Genomic DNA, 24,020 nt, shown 5'->3' with positions numbered 1-24,020 from the left:
CAATATCCAGTCAAAACTCCCAATATCCAGTCAAAACTCCCAATATCAAGTCAAAACTCCCAATATCAAAGCTGCATTTTGGTGTCTGGGATTGATTTACAGATGATATTTGAAAACTCTAAAGAAAATGTTTTGTTCTATATCTTAAAACAAAGTGAGCTATTAATCCTCACATCTATTTTTTTAATACATAGTAGATCTGAAGAACCATTTCTTAAGAGACTTTGAAGATTGTTGCATCTTATTTGTGTAGCACTTGGTGGTCTGCTCACAAAAGTACTGCTTCAAGTGTTATGTGTGCTGGAGTAATGCTGTGTAATAAGGTTTTCCTCAGATATTATAAGAAAATACATAAGAAGATTTAGCTATCAAGGTTTAGAGAGCTGGTAGAACCCTTTAAAGTAGAAAAAGCAAGCAAGTACAAAGCTCTGATCCACCCCTGGAATCGTCCTCTTTATCATTTGATTTTAAGGCCCGTGTGAAACAGAGCCATAAAGAAATGGGACATCATTTTAGTGGAGAGAAGTTTCTCCAGCAATTCTTGCAGTGCTCATTAGATGTCTTTTGTTTGTTCCTGCCCTGTCAGTAATAAGGTCTGTTGGTAAAAGCCTGGCCTGAAGCCACGGAGCAATAACCTGCCACAGGATCCTTCCCAGCCATCCCGAGCTGCAGGCCAGGCACTGGGACAGCTTCATTGTCTGCTGGGCAATAAATAGCCTGGAATCAAGGACAGCCTTCCAGTGGGGGGGTGGGGAGCCATCCTGAGGTCTCAAATTTAAAAGAAAAAAGGGAGATTTTTAGTGGCAACCTTGGTTTTCTCCAGTCTGTGTTTTGTTCTTCCTCACTGACTTCTTTTTTCTAAAGGAGAAGAGTGTTGCTGTCTGAAGGAGTAAGATGCATTGCAGTGCAAGCTGCACTAATATCAGTCAAATATCAGAAGGTTTTTTTAGCTCTAGTAAACATGTACAACTCTCACAGGAGAACTCTTGCAGGGAAATAGCCTCAAAGCCCAACCTTTGAAATGCCACGGAGCTGAATTTTCTAGTTTGTGTATCATGTTGCTTTTACAGTATGGGGAGCAGAGAGGAGGGGAGGGCAGAGTGATGGGACTGGCTTGTCATGTATGTTCTGGAAATGTTTAAAAGCCACCTCTCCTCACATCATGGGGGTAATCACTGCAGTGTTGTTCCTTTGTGTTCCATCATTTTTTCAGGTGCACACTCAGAGCTGCCTTAGGGTTGCAAGAGCCCTCCCCTGTAACCTTTGGTACCCTCTGTATGGGACCATTCTCGTTAAAGAAACTAATTTTTCATTTTGAGCACAGTTTACATCACCTTTCTTTATTGGAAGAGGCAAATTATTGAATCTTCAGTCCTGTCCTGAGTTCATTCAAGTGAAAGATGTCTCTATCTTGGGCAAGATTTGAAGTTGGGAAAGACCTGGGGGAAGTTTGCTTCTTCCTGTGCTTTCATTTTTACAAAGAACTCTTAAAATAACTGTGGATAATGAAAATTTGGATCCCCAATTAATTCCTTAAGGCAGACATCATAGGTATCTGGGTTAAATTTCCCTTCTTAGTGTATAGTTTTCAAATGTGTTTTGGGAGTCCTGCTGGATTTGGGTATTTCTGCTACATCTTTTCTGCATCCCTTGTGTTTCTTCAGGTGTTTTTTCCAAATTCTGTCAAATGCATCAATATTCCTTCATAAACATACAAAATCTGCCATTAGTAGTTGGGCTGAAGCCATTTAAAGGAGATCTGTACCCGACTGACTTGACTGATACAGTGGCAAGCAAGGTGTTGATTCTCAGTTTGTTGCCCCCCAGGAGCCCCTGTCTGGGTCGGAGGTGTCTGAGGAACAAGCTTTGCAGCTGGTCTGTAAGATCTTCAGAGTGTCCTGGAAGGACCGAGACAGAGACGTGATCTTCCTGAACTCCCTCTCTGCCCAGTTCAAGCAGAACCCAAAGGAAGGTGGGCACCTGAGCAGGGCTTATTTCACTGCAGTGGCACGTTCCCATCTCTTTGTTTTCACCTTTTTCTCTCTTTGCTGCAATGAATTATCTTGCATCATAACAGACATCATCTGGCAGTTAATTTGATAAACCAAGAATTCATTATTATTTTATATAACAAACTATGTTTTCTATGTTAGCTATAAATATGACCCAATTAAAAATGGTTATTTTATGTGTGGGGTGTGTATGCATATTTTTATTTTTTTTTTCCTTTTTTTATGACACAACTTGCCCAACTGAACAGCAGGGTGGGAAAATATGAGTGGAACACACAAGACAACTTTAATAACCAACAATAGCAGCATGAGGTCATCTTTGATCTTCAGTATTTTCCATAAAAGCTATATTTTTGTGTAGCTGTAATTCCAGAACCTGGTTAATACAGAGTGATAATTATAAATGTGTCAGTGTGTTGGTTTTGCCAAAAGCAGCACTTAATTCACAGAAATCTCTTTCTGTCCTTTTTCCTTGAATTCTCTGCTGATGTTTACGTCTCTGACTAATGTGTAGCTGAAGACAGAGATGAGGACACTGACTCTCTTCTTCTTAACAGTGTTTTCAGATTTTAAGGACTTGATTGGGCAGATTTTGATGGAAGTGCTGATGATGTCCACCCAGGCAAGGGATGAGAACCCCTTTGCCAGCCTGACAGCTACATCCCAGCCCATCGCTGCAGCCGCCCGCTCTCCCGACAGAAGCCTCATCCTAAACATGGGCTCCAACCCAGGAAGCAGCCCCATGTTCTGTAATGTGGGCTCCTTTGGTTCCAGTTCGTTATCCAGGTGACTTCTGATTATAACTGAATGCTGGTTTCACTTGAATATTGGTTGCTAGACTAGAAGAGAGAGAGGGGCCTAGAAGTGTCCCAAGAACGAGAAATAGAATCGATTTTTAAAGTTTTTCACTCTTTTTTTATGTGAATGTCCCTCGTTTCACCGTTTTTGATTACACTGCCATGGCTAGAAGTGTATTTGATAGAGTCAAGCCATGTAACTGTTTCCTGCTGAGGAGTATCCCCACCTTGCATCACGAAGACCGTGACTCTTAAAAGTGTATAGATTGTGCCGTAGTTTTATTCAACAACAGTAGAAAGGAGTAATGTGTGTGAGCTGCAGAAATATTGCTGAAGAGTCATGAGAAGGGCAAGGACTTCTCTTGCTCATTTTATCTTTTTCACTCTTTTTCTGCATATCCTAAATCGTTGCTTTTTTTTTTTTTTCTTTTTCCCCTGTAACTGGTTTAGTCTCTATGGGACTAGTCCAGCTCCTCCTACCAATTTCACAAGCTATGTACCAATGACTGGTTCATCTCTTACCCCACCAGCCAGTTCAGTTGCCAGCACAGCTGTGCCTCCCCTTCCTGTCAGCTCTCACCTCACAGCCACAAGCCCTTCCTGGACACAGCCGCCGTCTCCGAGGTACCGGCCATACACCGTGGCCCATCCTGGAGGCTTTTCTGCTTCTTCCACCCCACGTTCCTTGAGCATTTCCATCCCATCTAGTTCTCCAAGCCCTCCAGCCATGGCTGCTAGCCCTCCAGCCATGCCAGTCATCACATCCAGACAGAGGCCCACAGCCATGGGCCCACCTTTGTTTCCTGCTTCGCCCGGTGCCCTGCGCAGGCGTCCTTCCCTGCAGAGCAGGATCCCTCCTAGGTATTGCCCAGAGCAGTGCTTGGTGTGTGCTGTGCAGGGTGTGGCATCATCGGGCAGTTTGGAAGAGCTGCTGTTTGTGCTGAGCTCACCCCACTCACCCCGAGCTGATTTCTGTGTTTGGTTTGCTCTAATCCCTTGACTCGCTAACCTGGCTGTCTGTGCCAAAATGTGACACCTGCTTCTGCCAGCATCTGAGGGCTGATGGAATTACTGCAAAAGGAGCAATATGGTTTTCATTTCCTCCTCTTCGTGCATCCATCCCAGTTAAACTATGAGCTTTCCTTTCAGTTGCTGCTGCTGGATAGTAAACCAGACAAACCTCCTGCTCTGAAGAGGTTTTCTCAGTAGGGCTTTAGTTAATTTGTTGAAAGCTGTTACTTGCTGGACTGGGTTAGATTTAATTCCCTGGTGCACAGATTTAAATTACAGATCAGCCTATTTCAGAGTGCCAGGCCAAGTACCACCGCATTTCCTCTGTTGGCTGCTCCTGGAATCCCTTGTCCCTGCAGGAGGGAGAAACAAGCACACAAGGTTTTGAGATCATTGCTTTAAAGTTCACTAGCTTAGAATTGTAATGCTCATTTTTCAGTCATGTCTAAGCATTCCACTTCAGCCTTAATTTTTATTGGGTCTGAAAAATTCTTTTTCAATTTTTGGGTTGTAAATGTGTGGTGTTTTGGATACCTGAATAACTCGTGGCAGTGTAACAGAGCATGTTAGTATGGTCTTGGTTTTACTAACATGGAGTTATCCATTGCCTGCATGTTTACAGAAGATGATTTTTGACAGACTTAAAAGCTACCTTTTACTTTTCCTTCTGGCTTAAGAAGAATCTGATGGCCTTTTCCATTTTTGTTGTGGTAGTTTGTACGACAACCCTTTCTCCCTCCTCCTCCTTGCCGTTTCTGATGTGTCTGAGGACAGTAGTGATGAAGACAATGAAGATGATGATTTTTCTTGTGTCCAGTTTGGGTCCAGGTATCTGAGAAAGAGAATGTAACCTGCATGTTTGGTTGTTTAGGAACTAACAGCCTGTGTAGTGTCAAGTGATCCTCAAAGTAAAGTGGGGAACTAAAGCAGACGTGACTTGGCTGCCTCGTTAGGATGGTGTATAAACAAGTGTAATGAGTGCAGTTAGTCAGCTCTTTTTGAAGAGGTGACCAAGGTAAATGTTCATCATACTGTCTTCTAGGCTTAATGAGCATGGTTTCTGCAATGCTGCTGGAGTGCAGCTCCTCACTGGCTCTGTGAGTAGAAGGAATAGTATTTGCCCATGGCTGTAATTTTCAGTGGCTGGTACGAGGTGTGTGTGTTTTCCTATGAAAACCTGGAAAATGAGGACAGAGGTGAACATGTGGGAAAAGATACAGTGACAAATAAGCAGCTGATGCAAACAGTGTGACTTTGAAGATTCATTGCTGCTTGACAGCTGAGGATCACCCCCTTAGCCTGTGACAGAATACACCTGAAAGCTTAAACTGGTCCTTTGGCAAGGTTGTAGCAGAGGCTGCTGGAGCTGGGACAGCCAAGAAAGGAGGGGGAAGAATTGACTATTTTACTGTAAAACAGATATTTGTGAATTGTGTAGCAAAACCCTTTCATTTGTGTGACATCAAGATATGTGAAAACCAAATGAGAGCTGATACTGGTGGGATCTGGTTTGGAGCTGGGCAGATGCCATGCAAAAACCTGCAGAACACTGGATATGCCAAGGGGGGGAAAGCTTTAGAAAATGTAAGTGCAGGGGCAGATCTTCTCTAGTTCTCCATTCCATTGCAGAGTAATCCTTCAGTGTCTTGGCTGATACAGAAATATTTTCCCAAAGAAATGTCCCATTCTCTTGGATCAGCCCAAACTGGAGAAAGGAATAAATGTTTTATATAAACCCCATGTATTTCAGGAAGATTTTTCTGAAAAATGATACTTCTGTAGTCTTGGTAGTGTTGAACATTTTCTGTGAGCATTCAGACCCCAGGTCCTGCCTGAGGGTGATTCTGAGGGGTCTGTGCCTGGCCTCAAGCCCAGGGGGGGCCAGTTACCACTTCCAGATGGGAAAGGGAAGCAAGGTGGGAGTTTTACAGGCCACACACACGTGGAACAACTGGGAGGAAAGGGTTCCTCCAAGGCCCCCAGTCCCCTGCAAGGATTTGAGTTACAGCAAAACTCAGGGGAATTCTCATTGCTTGAGCCTTCTAAAACAAAGCCAACAAGACTTTTGGGTGTCAAGGAATGCCCAAAAACACTTGGTGTGAAAGATCTCCCCCTCCACTGGTTTCTCTGTCTGATTGTTGCTGTGGTGTGTTGGGACACTGCTGCTACAGTCACTGGGACCTGGAACACCTTCCAACCAGCATCTCCTCTTTTCCATCCCAGTCTGATGTCAGGAGAGTGAACCTGATAATGTGGGTGTAAGGATTTGTTGTATGTGGAATTTAGGATTATTTTTCCCCACTGTTTTGTTTAATATTTATCCCGTTGGCGATTGAATCCAAATGTTGGACTGAGTTGCCAAGCTTTGGAGAGGGTTTCTGCTGTGCTTCTGGGGTTCTCATTTGTTTATTCTGTCCTGGCATTTTGCAGGCAGCAGTAAGTTGTTAGTTAAATTATAAACACAGTGGCTGTACAATTATGCAACAACTTGCATTTTGGAAACACCAAGGCATTCAATACGTGTGTGAAGGATGTATGAGCTTTGTGTTGGAATAATTTGAGTTGCTGCTGCAGTGAAATCATTAACAGAATCACTAACTATAGAACTAGTAGGTTTTCATATAAATTTACTCCCTTAAAAGAGTCTTTTTTTAAGCTGAATGTGAGAAGTCAAGAGGTTTAAAAAAGGGACTGTAGAAAAAAATGACATAATTTTGTGGTTACTGAGCACTGTTTCAATAGAGCAATGTTTGACATGGGTAAGTTTTAATTGAATAACTGAAAACATCTCTCTGCAAACAGAGATTGCTGCTATTACAATGTTGTGTTTCTTAACATGCTGAGCTCCCAGATGCTGAGCAGTAATAACCTTTCCCTGATTTATTGGTTGGACTGTGGAGTTTGCACAACAGATTTGTACAGCTTGATGATAAAATTGTAAATTATTTTACAGTTTAAAGGAGATTCCAGTGTTGAGAGTTTGTAGGTTTAAACATGATTTTTAGAAAGCTGCATTTAAGGAAACAAATACTCATGTTTTCCAGTTTAAGATCTGGGGCTTATAAATTGATTTTCATTTAAATCCACCCCGACTGTGCACAGGCTTTTCTTGGAGAATTGCAGCAGCCCATCCACGTAATTGCTATTTTTAAAATTTCATTTACATAAAGTGACTACATCACGTCTTAATTCTCTTCTGCAAAATGAGGGTTTTGCTTTTAATTAGCTTTGCCAAGCTGTTGTGTAGAGAAGAATTCTGTAGAGATAACAAGTCTGAGATTGAGAGTCATGGGGCTGATCTCACTTGTGTTCCAGTTCTCTCTGCTCTCAAGGATGGTTTTGGTTTTGTGGGTTTAGTTTTTGTGTTTACAATATCAGTGGGTTTTTCCCCTCCCCTCAGTGCTGTGCTACTTAATGAAATGATGTATTTTACTGTGAGGGAACTGAAATGATCTGAGTTGAAACAAAATGATCTTGAATGTGGGAGTGTTAAAAGGAGCAGTGGGTTGGCTGTGTTGCCTCCTGGTTTATTTATTCTCCTTCCTTAGAGCACATAAGTGTCTGTGGCCCTGTCTGTCAGCCCAGGTCTGTCCTTGGCACTGGGAGGCTCCTGCCTTCCATGGCTTGGTGGTGTTAACAGAATTTGGACATTTCTGCCATTTTTAGTGCTGGATGTGGAGCCTGTGCAGAGGCTGCACCACGGCCTGGAAGTGTTGGGGTGTCCTGAGTTTGCCAACAGTTCTGTCAGGTACAACTCAAAGCCTGTCCCTTTTTGGTGTTGCCAGGTGAGAATTCACTGATTCAGAAAATTCAGAGATTCACTGGTTCCCATTAAAGTCATGCACCTTACTGCTGTATTTCAGCTCCTTAGTTAATCAGGTAGTTGATTCTTCAGTCATGGTACAGCTCTGAACCTCCAGGGTTGGACAGGCTGGTGCTTGGAGAGCCCTTCACAGCTCCCAGGAACTCCCTGAACTGCTGAGCCCTGGGTGTGATGGGATGGAGTGTTCAGAGCACTGGCAGAGGAAGAGCTGGTGAATTGTTTGATTGTGCACAAATGAAGAACTGTCCCTAATGCCTTGTTTCTGGTTTTTGTGTGTTTTAAAGTATGGGAGGCTCTGGCAGCTCAAGTGTTTCCGATTCCTGCAGTGACCACTTCACCATTGAAAACTGTAAGGAGACAGAGATGCTGAACTACCTCATTGAGTGTTTTGACAGAGTTGGAATAGAGGAGAGAAAAGCACCAAAGGTACGTTTCAGATGAGTAAAGTTGTATCAGTGCTGTCCCAGGCACTCCTCTTACTCACTGGTGGGAATTGAAGGTTTCTTCCTGATGGCTTTGTAGAAACAGATCTCTAGAATTTATTAGGTACCTTTGACTCTTGTTAATTCATCCTATTTGAATCACATATATATTTTATATCTTAAATAAACACTGTGTCAGAAATGATCCTTCCCCTTTTGATCCACTGCATTTTATCCAAGTTTATGCCATGTAAAACATATTTTTGAGAGACCAGCTCCCTGTCAGTGATCTGTATTCTGCTCTAAGCTTTTACTTCTGGGGAAAAAACAACCAACCAACACTACTTATAGATAACCTGGCAGGTTTTTAGCTGGAGTAGTGCTAAACTTAGTTTGCACGTTAGTTATACTGCACAAATAAAGAAATGTCTGTTCTGTATCCAAATTCTGGTTTGTATTAAGATCAAGTTGTTTTTGTCAGATGTGTAGCCAGCCAACAGTCAGCCAGTTACTGAGCAACATCCGATCCCAGTGCATTTCTCACGCTGCTTTGGTGCTCCAGGGATCCTTAACACAACCAAGGTAAATAAAGCTGGGGTTAATCATGGGGGTTGGACTGTTCCAGGATTCTTTCTTTCTTCTGAGGACTAGTTAGGAACACTTAAGTCAGTTTTTAGAGCAGGATATTTACGTGCCAGAGGAATCCTTTGTTGCTTCACTGAGGGTGGAAAGGAGAATATTTCCTGTTTGTGTTTGGGTAAAATCCTCCAGGTTGATGAGAACAGTTTAAAGGGGTTTAAACCAGTTACCTAAGCTGGTTTTTACCTTGCCTTATGCTTAAACTGTTTTACTGACAGATTGCTGGGGCACTCCTCCTGTGGAAGGCAGCACCCAGTAGAGCTGCACCTGACCAACAATCTTAAAATGTGTAGGAAAAGCTGCTGAAGGGACACAGCACTTGTTTGCTTCAGAGTTACCACAGCAGGTTTGGGAATGTCAAGCTGGCTGTGGGCTTTCTACACTAAATCTCCACTCTGAGATTCCAAGTGCAGTTGTTTAACCAGCAGCTGGGCTGCTTGAAACAGCAAAAAGATTTTTAAAGTTGTACTAAAATCTGCAGGATTTTATATTTGTGTCCCCAGAGAACACTTCTGTAATCTTCAAAAGTGCACCAGTTATTCCCTGTGCTTGGAGATTAGTTTTGTCTTCACATGAACCAGTGTTGGCATTAGAATAAGTTTTATATATGTAATAAGGGAAAAAAAGATACTTTTTAAGAATCCCAGGGAGCAGTTAAAAGTAATGACTGCATTAATTCAGGAAAGACTAATTTTTTTTCTTTAATCTGGGAACACACCTGTAAAAAATGTTGTTCCTTCACTAGTTGAGCCTAATAAAGGGTTTTTTTCATCAGAGAGGGGTAGAAGGGGCAACTAGTTAGTCCACAGAAGCTGCTGTTTTCTTCCAGCCTCATGAACTGCAGTGTGGGGTTGGCAGCAGCACCTGGTTTAGAGGAACCTTTCCCCAAGCAGACAAGATTAGGAAGGAATAGGTGTATCTACACATTGATAATGTGCTCTCAGACACATCCTTATGTGTGATTGCTCTGACATTTTTGCAAATACTACTGCAAGTAATCAGTAGTTTTGGATTTATTTTTTTTTTAATGCAAATAAAGGTCATTGCAGCAGCAGTCTTTGCTGGTACCATATATGCTGTGTAGGAATCTCCCATTTGGCTTCATCCAAGAATTGGTGAGGACAACTTATCAGGATGAAGAGGTGTTCAAACAGGTAAGGCACAGGTCAAAAATAAATAGCTGTAGCATGTGACTCTATTAGTTGCAGTATCCAAGATTTCCAGAGGTTTATCCTGCAGCTCAGGGGCTGTCAGCCTCCCAAACAATTGGAGTCTGATTTTGTTCCTTTTAAACTCATTTTCTGAAAAAGGCTGACTTCCATTATTTGCTGGTTCTAATTATGAAAAGTGCATTTGTTAATAAGCAGCACACACTGAGGTTGAAGTGGAATATGCAGGTATATATTGCAAGATTGATCCTGGGTTTCATCCTTTAGTACAAAATCCCTAAAAAATGTACATGTAAGCAATCTGCTGGAGTCCTGCTCAGGAAGGTTTATTGTGGTTTCCATTTTGCAATCTTTAGCCCTCTTTGCATCTTTAATATTTTGCACCTAAGGTGTTAACAGCACTTTACAAGTCCCAGTCCAGTAATTCATATTTTACAGAGGAAATGACTGAAAATGGTTTATTTGGTGTGTCAGAGCAGTTCACTGAGATGATGATAAGACACAAAACTATCAAATCTCCAGCCCATGTACTGTAGAGCAGATCAGTGAGGTTGTCATTGTCTCTAATTAACACTAATATTGTGAGACTTGGCTGTAAAGGGGCCTTTGGAATGGCATTTTATCCTTCCAGTTTAGAAAAGAATGACATGAGATAACTTTTATATGTAGTGCAAGTACCTGTTAATAATTTATATTTCTGTCTGAACTCCTTTTAGTAGATGTTCATACAGTTGCAAGTACATTTAAGACTGTCAAAAAGTGGTTTTTAAAAGTGTTAAAGGTCACCTGCCCTGGAGAGGAGAACCCTTCCTCTGGCTGAAGCACATGGACACCTCTATAGTCCTTCTCCCTAATATGATTTAATATTTTCTTTGTCTCTTCATAGAAGCAACACAATACACTTTAAATTCAGAATTCAGTGGGATCCCTTGTTACTGTTGGAGAATTCCTGTTGATTTATGTTGTGAGGTTATAGTTGTCAGAGCTGCGTGATTGGGACTCACTAAGTGGCTATAATTACTTCTGATTAATAAGTTCCTGTCAAGTCACTTCCTCTTTCCTAACAACCCTTGACTGCTGCTTATTATCCTTCCCAACTTACACATCCTGCAAAATTAGAGCTGTGTTATTACCCCAAGTGTCCAGGCAGGGCAGTGATTCCCCACGTGGGCAGTCAGGGTGTTGGGCAGAACTCGTGCTCTGCTTTGTGTCTCTAACACACGTGCCTGCAGAGAACTTGAGGGCACAACACCTGAGCACATCCACTACAGCAAACAAGTTGCTTTTTAGCTTTGAATAATCTCTTTAAGCCTTCAGGCTTCACTGATTATTTAAAGATTTAAAGAAATTTAAAGAAGATATCTCGGTTTTGCTTTTGTGTAACTTGTGGTATTTGGAGAATGAACAGGCAGTTCGTGCTGTGTTCAGCAATAGAGTCATTTGATTGTTTCCTGTATCTTGAATAAAGTTAATCTACTTGTGTTTTTACAGATCTTTATTCCCATCTTACAAGGCCTGGCTGTAGCTTCCAAAGAGTGCTCCCTCGATAGTGACAATTTTAAATATCCCCTTATGGTAAGGACTGTCCATTGCTAGAAACAGTTTCTTTATCATCATTGATAACATGCAGATTCTATACAAGATAATGGACTTCAACATTTTGGGGGCTTTTTTTGGTTGGTGGATTGCTATTAAACTCTGTAGGAAGCTCAATGTGGTATGAGATGTGTAAAAGAACATTAAAAATCTAGTAGAGTGTGAGGCCAATAATGGTTTAAGCTTAATGAACACTTTGTATGGGGGTCTACTCAAATGTTTGTGTGTATTGCTTGATATAAGATTAATCAAATGTATGAATTTCATCCTGCATAACTATAATACTGTGGATGTTTATAAAATCCTGCTAAGCTCCTCTCAGTTTAGATCTGGGGAATAACAGCCAATGTCCATACCAGTGTATTCTGGACTCACTTTAGTCTGTGGGAAACTCAGATCTGTTGCATTAAACCCAAAATATTTGAATTGGGGACTATTTACTGAGGAAAACATCATAGTATTCCCTGGCTGAAAAGCTGAGGGGTTTATTTTTAGGTTTTTTAAAGTACATTCTCAGTCCTAGATCTGCTCCCCTCCTGCTGCTTTTATTGACAAACCAAACCACTCTTTGCAAAGTGTGTTTGGCCACCATGGAGCAGTCTGGATTCCTGGTAAATTGAGCATTGTCAACCAACACCTTCACATTTTAGGATCTTCTCTGTGTGTGGTGCCAAAAAAGGCTGTTACACCTCAGCTTTAACTTGCCCTTCAGGAAATCAGCTGGAGTGGGGGGCTGCAAATCAAAATTGATTAAGTAACTCTGGTACTTTTGCAAAAAACCAATAATTTTTTTCTGGCTCTGTGTTTTCCTTCTCTGCTGTTATTCCCCCAATTGAAAATGGGAACTGCTGCAAGCTTGGCTGTTGGCTACAAGGAAGGGCTACTCGAAAATGAGTCTGTGTTTTCATTATCTCTGGCTGGCACAGTGTGCAACAGGAGGATGGAATAGCAGTTAGTACCTGTGGTATAATTGAAGAATGAGAACACACAATACAGAAGTGGGAAGGCCAACAGCATTTTTGTGTTTCCAGAATTCTCTGTTACAACTGCTTTCTTCTTTCTGTGCTGCAGTTGAAAGTGAGTTAGAGATCTTGGATAGGGTTCTTTGTTCCTGGGTTCTGTGTTCATTTGACATTTTTCCACTCTGATTCAGAAGACAAAGGCCTTGGTGTATGGAGAGAACAATTGCTCTATTTATTATTGTTACTGGATTTAATGTGGTGGCTCAGGAGTCCAGCACAGGCATTGTCATGTTCTGAGCAAACAACAATTTGCACAGCTAATTTTTGAAATAAGCGCAATAATTTGTTATTCTGGGAGACACGTTGGCCTCTTTGAGACAACTTGGAGCAGATGTAAAAGCTAAAATGGGAGCAGGGTGTGCTCTCCCTCCCTTCACCATGAGAGTGAAGTTTTCCCACTGATCAAGAGAGAAAGGCTGGGCTCTTGCAGCAGTTTGCCACGTTAAGCTTGTTTTTTGCAGACAGGTTGCTTAGGAATTACTCACAAAAGTGATTTTTACTGGGATTTCTTTGTAGGCACTATGTGAACTTTGTGAAATCAAGTTTGGGAAAACACACCCTATGTGCAGTTTGGTAAGTGTATCCAGTGAAAAGAACCACTGAGGCTGGTGGTGTTGTTGTTGTACAATCCACATTGAGAAGGTTCTCAGAACTCCAAGCAAGGGCTACTGGAGCATCTCATGGGAAACAATGGTTTAAATTAAACTGGTAAAGGGAATCCTTTCCCCTGAGAATTCAGGAAAACTGGGACAAACACGAGTTGCTGGGGAACTGGAAGGCTGAGGAGCTGTTTCCATGTAGCCCTCAGCGTGACTGAGCGGGGAAGGGCCGGGGGCGTGTGGCAGACATGGGAAGGTGACAAAGCAGAGGGCTGACACGGCAGCGCTGAAGAACTTGCTGTTTCTCCTATTTTTAGGTTGTCTCTTTGCCCTTGTGGTTGCCTAAATCTTTAAGCACAGGTGCAGGAAGAGAACTGCAAAGACTTTCCTACCTTGGAGCCTTCTTCAGTCTCTCTGTCTTTGCTGAAGATGATGTAAGTGTCACAGGAGGATGTTTGTAGTAGCATGGTGGGGAGGTTTTTTTGTTGTTAAGGGTTTTTTTTACTTCCCCAATACATTTGATACATTTGCCAATATTTCCTTTCAGAACAAAGTAGTTGAAAAGTACTTCTCAGGGCCTGCCATTACTCTTGAAAACACCCGGGTTGTCAGCCAGTCTTTGCAACATTACCTGGAATTAGCAAGGGTGAGTGTGCTCATTTCTTTAAAAAAATGCATAATATGTGGGGGTTTTGGTCTTGGCATAGATGAGGAATATAATCTAAAAAAATGAGCTTCTGTGTTAAGCCACAGGTGTTTTGGGATGTGGCTGAAAGGAATTGGGGAAAAAAATACAGTGCTACAAATATTTCTCTAAGGCTGTAAGCCAATTCAGAAAATATCAGATCAGTTAGTCATGGGCTACAGTTCATGTGAAAGGATGAGTAAATAAACACTGTGCTAATTTTGTGTCTCTACACTAGTCTTGTATTTGCATCTTTTGTGTAACTAATGTCAGAACTAACACAGGCACAGAAAGTTGACAGTAACAGCGACCATAACAGAAGTTTTACTGAGTTCTGTGGAATTCGAAGAACACAAAAATAGAGGCAAACAGAAGGCAGGACTGTGATGTTGGGAAGTGTGTGCAACCTGACAAGGATGTTTGTTTGAAATTCCAGCAAGAGCTGTTCAAGATCCTGCACAGTATCCTACTGAACGGGGAGACCCGGGAGGCAGCTCTGGGTTACATGGCAGCTGTGGTCAATGCCAACATGAAAAAGGCCCAAATGCAGGTAAATAAAAGGAAATGCTCTTCCTGTGATTCATGGACCTCATCCATCCACAAATAGCTCTGGATGGCTCATGCCTTGGTGGTCTAGAATGGAGGACAAAAGAATTTGAGTGCCTGCTACCACAGGCAAGAAGCCCTGTCCTCAGTCTTTGTCCCTTGCAATACATCTTTCATTTCTTAAATCAATCTGTTTTATCAGTTTATATCTCCTCTCTTAGGGCTGAGATGTCTTTTCATCAGCAGAGGTTCTATATTAGGTGTTCAAAGCTTTGTACTCCCCCTGCCCCATCTCTGAGGGCTTCAGCCCAATTGACTGTGTTTGACAAGCAGCTTTCCCAGCTGTTGAGGTGCTGGGCTTGGAATGGGGTGTCTGCAGAAGGAGCAGGGCAGGTCTGAACTGGCCTGGCTCCAGTGAAACACCGGGGATGGGATTTTGCCATAGTTTAATTAACGCATTAATTAATTAACTCGTTTCCTGTGATAAAATCTGCATGTGAGTCCTGAACAGCTGAAGCTGTTCATTGTTGTCTTCATGTCTCCTTTTCAAAAGTGAACATTTGGAACCATTACTAGAAGTATTTCTGTGAAATTCCAGTGAAGAAGTAACAGAAACTACACTTAAGATAAAATTGATGAACTGAAGCTCAGCAACTATTTGGAGCTCTTCTGTTGCTCTCTCTATCTGTGGGCAAACCATTCTCCAAAGAGCCCCTTTTAATTTCTTAGATCATTTTCTGCTTCTTTTTACATGTTTGTTTGATGTTCTTGAGGGTGATTATTGAACCATAGAGAAGGGAGATGTGTCAGTCAGTAACTGATTGCCCATTGCCACAGAAGTCTCCTGGCAGAGCCACGTTCCGAACCACGTTCCTCATTTCTCCCTTCTCTTGAACTGGCCCAGCTCAGTGATGTTGGGGACTGTTGGAACTGAACCCTTGTGCTTCTCAGCTTGTCCTCAGCCCTTTGCTTTCTCACCCCACAGACAGACGATCGTTTGGTGTCCACAGATGGCTTCATGCTCAACTTCCTCTGGGTACTGCAGCAACTGAGTACGAAGATAAAGCTGGAAACGGTTGATCCCATGTACATATTCCACCCCAGGTGTCGGATCGAGCTCCCTACGGATGAGACAAGAGTGAAAGCAACAATGGAGGATGTTGCAGCCTGGCTTGCTGAACTTTGTTAGTACTCTTATTAAGCATTTACTGTGCCTTCTGGTTCTGCCGTGGAGGTACATGGAAGTACTTGATCCCAGCAAATAACTCCCCTTTTCCTAAATCCCTTTTCTTGGTGCTGTCTGCTCTTCCTGAGTTCAAGGTCTCACTCCTAGATAAGGCAGTTCACTTTTTTAATTTATTCACCTCTGCTGCTTTTTTGTGTGTTTCTTTTTCCAGACAGGGATCCGTCTCCATTTTCTGAGCCGAAATTCCCAACGGAATGTTTCTTCCTCACCCTGCACGCCCACCACCTGTCCATCCTGCCCAGCTGCCGGCGGTACATCCGGAGGCTCCGAGCCATCAGGGAGCTCAACAGGTTGGATGTTTGATTTTCTGCTGCCTCGCAGGGTCCTGGCAGCCCCCAGTATCCTCTTCTCACCGAGTCCAGTCAACTAAATGGAATTAGAAGGACAGTTGGGGTGAAACTGTTGCTGAGCACAGATCACCTCAGCTCTCTGTTACACTGCTGCTTTTGGGCCTTGAGGATTTTTGGGTGTGTTGAGGGACTGTGGCTTGAATCAGGAATTCAGATAATAGTGAGGTGGAGGCTGTTGGTTACACCAGGCAGCTCAGGTTGGTAAGAAGACCATTCTGTTTAAAAGATAACTCTCCCCAGATCATTTTGATACTTAAGACTGTTTATTACAAGTGATCTGTGGTGTAGTTGGCGGGTCATCAGTGCCTCAGGCTCTCTGACAGCTGGAGCAGTGCACTTAAAGTTCCATGTGTGATGTGATTTCAGAAACAAGACTTTGTTAGTCGTGTCTGAGCTGTTTTGAATGTCCCAGACACTATTTACCTTTTTTCCCTCAGCTCCTGAGGTGGGAGAACTCATCATATTCTAGGGGAGAGAAGCCTTCAGCAGTAACCTCTTCATATTGTTGGTGCACATGTAATTCAGCACATGGTCTACTGTTTTAAAAGTCATAACTCACATATACATTATGATGTTGGCATGAGGATACTCTTGTTTTCCATTTCTCTTGACATCCATTCAAATAGGTTTTTGTAGTTGCTGAACGTCGAAGAATCCTCTGTTAAAATTAGACCAGATTTTTGTATCATCAGTATTTTCCATTGTTTAGAATTGCACTCATTGCATTTTGGTAAATGTTCCTTGGCAGTCATGCCGTGAGTTCATTACTGGATTTTTGGACTGCATTTGAGGTGATTTCATTTTTAAGGCACAGGCAGGCCAAGAACCTGGGAAGCTGCAGAGAGAGTGGAGCGGGAAGAGTCAGCGGATCTTAAAGGAAAAAAGTATTTTCCTATAAACAGCCTGTGGATTACTTGTAAAAAAGCCATATGTTGGCTTGAAAAAGGAATTGCTGCTTTCTCCTTATTTAGAATTGCTGCCCAGGAGTTGCTGATGCAGCACTCCCTGTCCAAGGGTGCAGAGTGAGGAGCTCTTGGCTCTCCTGGCAGCAGCAGGAGCTCAGGGGTCAGTGTTTTCCATCAACTGCTCAGTGCAACACTGGGCAGTGTCTTTAGGTGTTGTTAATAAAGAAATTACACTGGATATTGGTCTGCTTCAGCCAGAGATTGGTGGGGAAGAGGATTTGTGTTTAGAGAAGGGATGGAAAGGGGCTGTATGAGCTTTGTTCTGATCAGCTGCCCCTCCTAAAAAGGATTGAGATACGAGAATATGGAGGATTTTCTTAGTGTAAGTGGTGTGTGTAATGTACATTTGAGTTCTCTCTTCTGTTGGGCAGAGTGAGAAGATGGGTAAGAAAAGGGAGGAATGTCAACCCCCTTGATTTCCTGGTCCTTACACTGCCAGGGATACTGTAGATTGTTCACATACTGTACCCTCTGCAAGCCTGAATTTTCTGAGGAGTGGAGCATGAGAAGGGTAGAACACAACTCCAAAAAGTCATTTGCAACACTAGAAAGTAGGAAGTTGCACAGGATGCAGACTTTTACCTTTCTCATTTCTAACAAGACCTGCTGTTGGCCACCTTTTCCTTCCTTAGCTGATTTTGTTTTCCATTTTTCCTTTCTGATACCAGAAGATGAATGAAATCTCTAAATATCTCATTATTAGCTGGACCAATCCTTCCTTGTGGTGGGGCAAATTTTAGGTTTAATTTTCATGACACCATTTTAACCTTCCTTTGGCATGACCATAGACTTCAGTGGGGGAAAAAAACCCAAAACCCAAACAAAAAAAGGCAATTTTTTCCCCTTTTTTTTTTAATAGTAAAATTAGTTTGTGAGGCAGGATAGAGCCCTTGTGTGTTCCATCCCTTTGGTGTCCCTGACAGGCGTGGATGTTGGAGCCTGTGTGTGTGGTGAGTGCAGGCTGTGCAGATGTTTAATCTGCATTTACAAAAGCAGTTTCTTTTTCTTGTCGTCCTGATGGATAACTTCTATGGAAATGATCGGCTCTTTTAAGTACAGATAGGAAGGTTAAATGCCTGGTAATGGCAGCACATTTCCCCTCTGTGTGATAACGAGCTGCTGCCTCTGCCTTTCAGGACTGTGGAAGATTTGAAAAACAACGAAAGTCAGTGGAAGGATTCCCCTCTGGCCACCAGACATCGAGAGATGCTGAAACGGTGCAAGACACAGCTCAAGGTCTGTAAGTGATTCTGCTCCTGGCTAAATGCCTTTGTAGCCTGTCAGTGTGTTGACTTTAATGTCTAAATGCAACTTCTCGCTGATGAGGCCTGACAGTGGTGGGTTTGAACCCATGACCCACCTGAGAGCTGCAGGAGGTGACACGAAATAACAGCAGTGGTGACTTTAAGGTTCAAAGTAACACCAAGATTCACTTAGTGTTCTTCAGAAAGAAGAAAATTGGATGTTGTTTATTGGAGGGAGAGAGCAAAGGGATTGTGCTTTGTTCAGAGGTGTGTGCACAGTCCATGCCCAAGTAGGAACTCTCGAGTCCCCAGTCTCACGCAGGGTTCCTGCACAGATGAGTAAGCTGGGCTGCCCTTTTCTGAAGGTTTGTATTGCTCAGGTCTTCCCAGCACAAATTGGCACAAATTTCCTGAGCTGTAGCACTGAAATGACTTTAATTGCACATTTCCCCGCTTTGATACCTTTGTTACCTCTTTCATTGTTCACATAAAGCTTGGAAAAGGCAGCTCTGCCCCTGCAGCTCTGAGTCACCTGTGTTTGACTTGCTGTGCTGGGGCCTGTGTCCCCTGCTCTGAGTGTGCTGTAAGAACAGACCCCTGGGTAATTGTCCTGATTCACACATTTATTGATTAGCTGGGAGAGGTTTGACCTTCCTTGATGTTGTCTTGCCCTGGATTAGTTTTTGTGTGCCTGTTCTGCAGAAACTGGTGAGGTGCAAGGCCTGTGCAGACGCCGGTTTGCTGGATGAAAACTTTCTCAGGAGATGCCTGAATTTCTATGGCATGGTGATCCAGCTGATGCTTCGCATTCTAGACCCTGCCTACCCCAAGTGAGTGTCAGGATTACCTGTGTGAGTCCTATCAAAGATATTCCAGCCCATGTTTGATTGCTCACTGAATTTAGCAGTTGTAGAACTATTTTTATTTACAGTGCCTCCATTGTTAGTGGTTGTTACTTTATTTATGTCAGTGACATACATTCTTGCATGGAATCAGCATGTTATTAGAGTTTAAGCTCAGTTGGGTTTGGGGGAACACCCTCAGGTATTTTGGAACCCTTGAAGCACTGATGTGGAATTTTAAGAAGTCAGTTTTGGAACTACTATAAAGTGTTCCCATAGGATAATTCCATAGGACATCACAGGGCACTTTCTGCTTAACCCTGCTGATTTACTGTCCTGTTTGTTGTCTCTTCTATTCTACAGCATAAAATTGCCTTTAACTCCTGAGGTTCCCAAGGTATTTGCAGCGTTGCCAGAGTTTTACGTGGAAGATGTCGCCGAATTTTTATTTTTTATTGTACAGTAAGTAAAGTTATATCTGAAGGAAACTTGTACTATCACTTGCCCCTGTAGCAGGTGGCACATGCATAAATTCAGGGTGCAGAAGTAGTTTTATAGCTATTCTGTAGTTAATATTCTGGTTTTGAACAGAAGCCATAAGAGTATGGAATGGCAGCATTGCTCTAATGCCTCGATGAGCTCCAGAGTCCCTTCTAACCTAAATTTTCCATGGAAGACAGTTGGGTTCCCTCCCCAGGAATTTTCCTTATGGTTTGCAGTGAGACCTTTTGATCTTGTGATATGTTAAATCATCACTAGAATAGTATTTTTAAAAAGCCAGAGCTTAAGGAGTAGAACATGAGGGTTGGGGTTTTGCATTTAGTTTTCCTTCTCTCCCTGTTCCCAGATATGCTCCTCAGGTGCTGTATGAGCCCTGTACTCAGGACATAGTGATGTTCCTTGTTGTGATGCTGTGCAACCAGAACTACATCCGAAATCCTTATTTAGTGGCCAAGCTAGTGGAGGTGATGTTCATGACAAATCCAGCTGTGCAGCCCCGCACACAGAAGTTCTTTGAAATGATTGAGAATCACCCTCTCTCCACCAAATTGTTGGTCCCCTCCTTGATGAAGTTTTACACAGGTAAGTGCTGTGTCTGTAGCTCATTGAGTGCACAGTGATGAGTACTCGAAGGCCAAAGGTTGTGTTTGATGTGGTAACCATTAGAAAAAAACAACACAAAAAAACCCAACAAAACCAAAAATGGGTAGATCTTGGTTCTTGCAAAGATGAGGCTTTATTACTCAGGAACTGGGGGCAACAGCATTAGATGGGACCTTGAGAATTCCAGTCCTTCCACAAGCTGCTGTGCACTGGCAGCTGCAGCACTGTAGATCGATGTGACAGTTGGTTTTGTGGTGTTTGGATTCCAAAATGAAAGCTTTTGGTTTGCTTTGCTTGTTAAGGCAGCAGTGGGATTATAGAACCTCCTGTTGTAGTTTTGCTGGTCCTGTAGATTCAGCTGCTTCAGAAGAGTTTTTACACCTGTAAAACCAACTATTTTTGTTGGTCTGTTCCAAGGCCTGTTGTCTATTCCCAGAATTTTCTTAGTGAAATTTTAGACTGTGGGATGAAGAGCAGACTTGAATAGAGCAGAAGGTTTTGGTTTCTGAGGGTTTTTCTTCAGAAATGAGGTTGAGTTTGGGTTAGAAAATGTGCAGTGCTGCTTCTTTTAATGGGGATTACGATGAAGACTTCTGAATGGGAATTGAACTCCATCTCTTAAAGCTTGGTGCTTGCAGTTCATCCCACTGGAGACAGTGGGGAGAGATGTGTGCTGCAGGGGAATCCTGCTGGGAAAATTGGGATTTCAATCCCGGGATCTGTGCTCTTTTCCAGATGTGGAACACACCGGAGCCACGAGCGAGTTCTATGACAAGTTCACGATCCGCTACCACATCAGCACCATCTTCAAAAGCCTCTGGCAAAACATTGCCCACCATGGTACCTTTATGGAGGAGTTCAAGTGAGTAAGAGGTTGTGTCTAGCACTGCTCCCTGCCACCAGGCTGTTCGGGCAGGGACCTGAGGAGTCCCTGCCTTTGGGAATGGGTGATGCTGCTTCCCATTGTCCCGTACATGGCAACCCCTCCCAGTAGAACTGGAGTGTTTCTAAGCTGAGCTCTGGACACCACAATCACCTTGGCTTGGGGAATGGGAGCGTTGTTGGAAATATTCAGTGCAGGAGTGTTGCTGGGGTTGCAGTCTGCTCTGCAGGCCCACCTGCTCTGCCGTGATACCTGTGTTTCGATGTTTTCAGCTCTGGGAAGCAGTTTGTTCGCTACATCAACATGCTGATAAATGACACAACTTTCTTGCTGGATGAGAGTCTGGAGTCCCTAAAACGTATCCATGAAGTGCAAGAGGAGATGAAGAATAAAGAGCAATGGGACCTGCTGCCCAGGGTGAACAGAGCTGTTTTTCAAAGTGCCCTTTACTTATTTTTAATTTTTTTAATACAAGACCATTAAAAACCACTTTTTAATAAGGGGCAGCACCAAAGAGCTGCTCATGAGAAGCAGTTCTCGATGCTTTTTCTTGCTGCCAGTATGGCCGTGGTCACTCTGGATGACATTTCTGCAGAAAACCATCATTCTGCCTGGTTATGTTGTGCCTGGCAAAGAGAGTGGTGTGAAGTGGAAATAGTGTAACGTTTCAAATTACTGTGCACTTAATTCTAAGTGGAGAAACCGAGACTTTAACCTTCCTGAAGGAGGTTTGGGAAGATGCTCGCCAGTTGAATTGACTTCAAGGAGTAGAAGCTTTTATTTTGTTAATGCATTGATCCTTGGTAGATTCGATGCAGACAATTATAGTCCTGTACCTCAGAGCTCGGCCTGATTAAACAATAATTGTGTGTGTTGACCCACCAATGTCGGGTATTTCTATTTTAAGGTTATTGATTTAAAAAAAAACAAACCAAAAAGTACAAAAAGAAAAGCTATAAAATCTTGTTTGTTAAACATATTCTGGTTTGCTCTTCTGAAGCCTTTCTTCCTGCCTGTGCCTACCAGCAAGGTAAAGCCATTACTGTAGTTACAAAATGAGCTGGTACATCATCTACAGATTGTTCCACTGGGGAGTGTTTATTATTTATGGTGGTGCATAAATTAGAGAGAACCTCATTTGACTCTCAGATCCCAAGCTGGTTTTGAAGTTATTGGCATTTGGATGGAAAGGAAGCATAACCCAGTTCTGCAGCTGTGAGGAGCAGTTAGAGAACGTAAACAGACTCAATAACCGTGGGGGCCTGTGATGCCATTTGCTTTCATCCTCTAGAGTTGCAGAATTCAGGAAGATTGGTGCAGTCATTAGGACTGGGTAGTAAAAGTGAGCAGCTGTACCTTAGATTCAGAGGTGCCTCACGTCTGTGTTTGAGTTGCTGTCTGTTCTCTTGCCTAGCTGCCGTTGGCACTGTGGCTGTGAGGGGCTGTGGGTGCTGTGGGGGAGCTGTGACCGCTCTGTGTTTGTTTGCAGGACCAGCAGCAGGCGCGGCAGTCGCAGCTGGCGCAGGACGAGCGCGTGTCCCGCTCATATCTCGCCCTGGCCACAGAAACTGTTGATATGTTCCATATCCTTACCAAGCAGGTCCAAAAGCCTTTTCTCAGACCTGTAAGTCCTTCTCAGGTTTAAGTTGGTTTCTTGCTTCTCTGACATCTCTGGATAATAACCTGGAAGTGTTTGGTAGCACTTTGTCTCCATTCTCCTCCCCTTTCTCCAACTCATTAAAGCCTAATTGCTGTTGATGTTATTTGATGTGAGAGCATCACCTGAGTCACTGGGATGGTGTCATCCTTCTAGGCAGAAGCTGTTTGCATGGCATTTTTTAATGGCAAACATGCATAAAGAGCAGACACTTCCTGCAAGCCTGCCAAAGGAAAGGTGTATTGGTTAATAATTCCTGATCTTGCTGTGTGCAAATCCAGTGATAATCTTCACTGTCACTGCCTTCACACTTTGATCTCTTTTACTTTGCCTTTGTAGGAGCTTGGACCACGACTGGCTGCTATGTTGAACTTTAACTTACAGCAACTGTGTGGCCCCAAGTGCCGTGACCTGAAAGTTGAAAACCCAGAGAAATATGGGTTTGAACCAAAGAAGCTGTTGGACCAACTGACGGACATTTACCTGCAGCTGGATTGTGCTCGCTTTGCTAAAGCAATTGCTGATGATCAGGTGGGCTCCAGAAGGATGAGGGGAAGGGCAAAAGCACTTTGGACAAACAGGATTCTGCAGAACACCCTAGAAGTGTTTCATCTGTGTGCTGCCAGCCACTCTGTCTTCTACATCTGCAGTTTGTTTTCTTTCAGGAGATCATCTCTGTTCACGTTCTGTTTGCTCTTTGTAGATGGGTGTTCCCAGTGTTTTGCAAACTTATAAACATACATAAATATCTATAGCACTTCCGCACACAGAGGATATTTCATGAGCTGCTTGTTAGCTACAGCCTCGTTGTAAATTAGCAGAAGTACTTTGTCCCTTTGCAGATGGCACACGGAGTTTTGACTCCCTCTCCCTTCCTCATCAAAACAGCTGGGACAAAGAGCCTCATTTAACACATCAAAGTTCATTCTCTAGATTAACAGTTTGCAAATTGTATCCCCTCCGATATCACTTTATTAAATGGCTGTGTAATAACCTGACAAAGCCCAGCATGAATGAGACAATTAAGGACACCTTTGAACTCCTCATGGTACCATTAACAGCAAGATAAGCTATCGCTCACCTCTGTGTCCTTGCAGAGTTGTCTCAACTACTGAATTACATCTGTCCATGCCTGTGTCTTAAAATACAAACTTTTCAAAATACAGAGGGGGAAAAGTGTTCTCAGTGGCTCCTTGAAGCTCTGGAGGAAGAGTTTACAGCACAGGGGGCTGTGCTTGCATATCTAGTGAGCAGCAGTACTGGGGTAACTCAAGATCATTTTTCTGTAATTATTTAAGTTCTGATAATTGCAGATAATATCAGGAACACTTCTGAAACAGCCCTTATGCATCTGCATGTGTATAATGAGCGTTCTGTGCATTTTGGTGCTGGTCAGTGTATGTGAAAG

The 24,020-nt window shown here is 42.9% G+C and overlaps 1 protein-coding gene across 3 annotated transcripts in view; it reads left to right on the top strand.

Annotated features, from left to right (window-relative positions):
• The window catches only part of UBE4B (ubiquitination factor E4B), a 39,278-nt gene that overhangs the window by 11,686 nt on the left and 3,572 nt on the right, over positions 1-24,020 (top strand). Inside the window, exons 5-26 of one of the 3 annotated variants that reach the window (XM_027702870.1) lie at positions 1,828-1,972; positions 2,570-2,798; positions 3,260-3,670; positions 4,535-4,648; positions 7,928-8,069; positions 8,547-8,647; positions 9,744-9,858; positions 11,365-11,448; positions 13,008-13,064; positions 13,408-13,524; positions 13,638-13,736; positions 14,212-14,325; positions 15,307-15,505; positions 15,719-15,857; positions 18,019-18,118; positions 18,829-18,956; positions 19,332-19,430; positions 19,816-20,051; positions 20,808-20,934; positions 21,228-21,372; positions 22,445-22,579; positions 22,952-23,143. In XM_027702870.1, the coding sequence (XP_027558671.1) occupies positions 1,828-1,972; positions 2,570-2,798; positions 3,260-3,670; positions 4,535-4,648; positions 7,928-8,069; positions 8,547-8,647; positions 9,744-9,858; positions 11,365-11,448; positions 13,008-13,064; positions 13,408-13,524; positions 13,638-13,736; positions 14,212-14,325; positions 15,307-15,505; positions 15,719-15,857; positions 18,019-18,118; positions 18,829-18,956; positions 19,332-19,430; positions 19,816-20,051; positions 20,808-20,934; positions 21,228-21,372; positions 22,445-22,579; positions 22,952-23,143 (3,228 nt within the window). The remainder of the gene's footprint in view (positions 1-1,827; positions 1,973-2,569; positions 2,799-3,259; positions 3,671-4,534; positions 4,649-7,927; positions 8,070-8,546; positions 8,648-9,743; positions 9,859-11,364; positions 11,449-13,007; positions 13,065-13,407; positions 13,525-13,637; positions 13,737-14,211; positions 14,326-15,306; positions 15,506-15,718; positions 15,858-18,018; positions 18,119-18,828; positions 18,957-19,331; positions 19,431-19,815; positions 20,052-20,807; positions 20,935-21,227; positions 21,373-22,444; positions 22,580-22,951; positions 23,144-24,020) is intronic. The other 2 variants (XM_027702871.1, XM_027702872.1) reach the window with 2 other exon arrangements.

Source organism: Neopelma chrysocephalum, unplaced genomic scaffold (assembly GCF_003984885.1).
Source record: "Neopelma chrysocephalum unplaced genomic scaffold, ASM398488v2 Primary Assembly neopelma1_200, whole genome shotgun sequence".
In the NCBI taxonomy this organism is placed as follows: Eukaryota; Metazoa; Chordata; class Aves; order Passeriformes; family Pipridae; genus Neopelma; species Neopelma chrysocephalum.
This window is presented reverse-complemented; position numbering and strand designations above follow the sequence as displayed.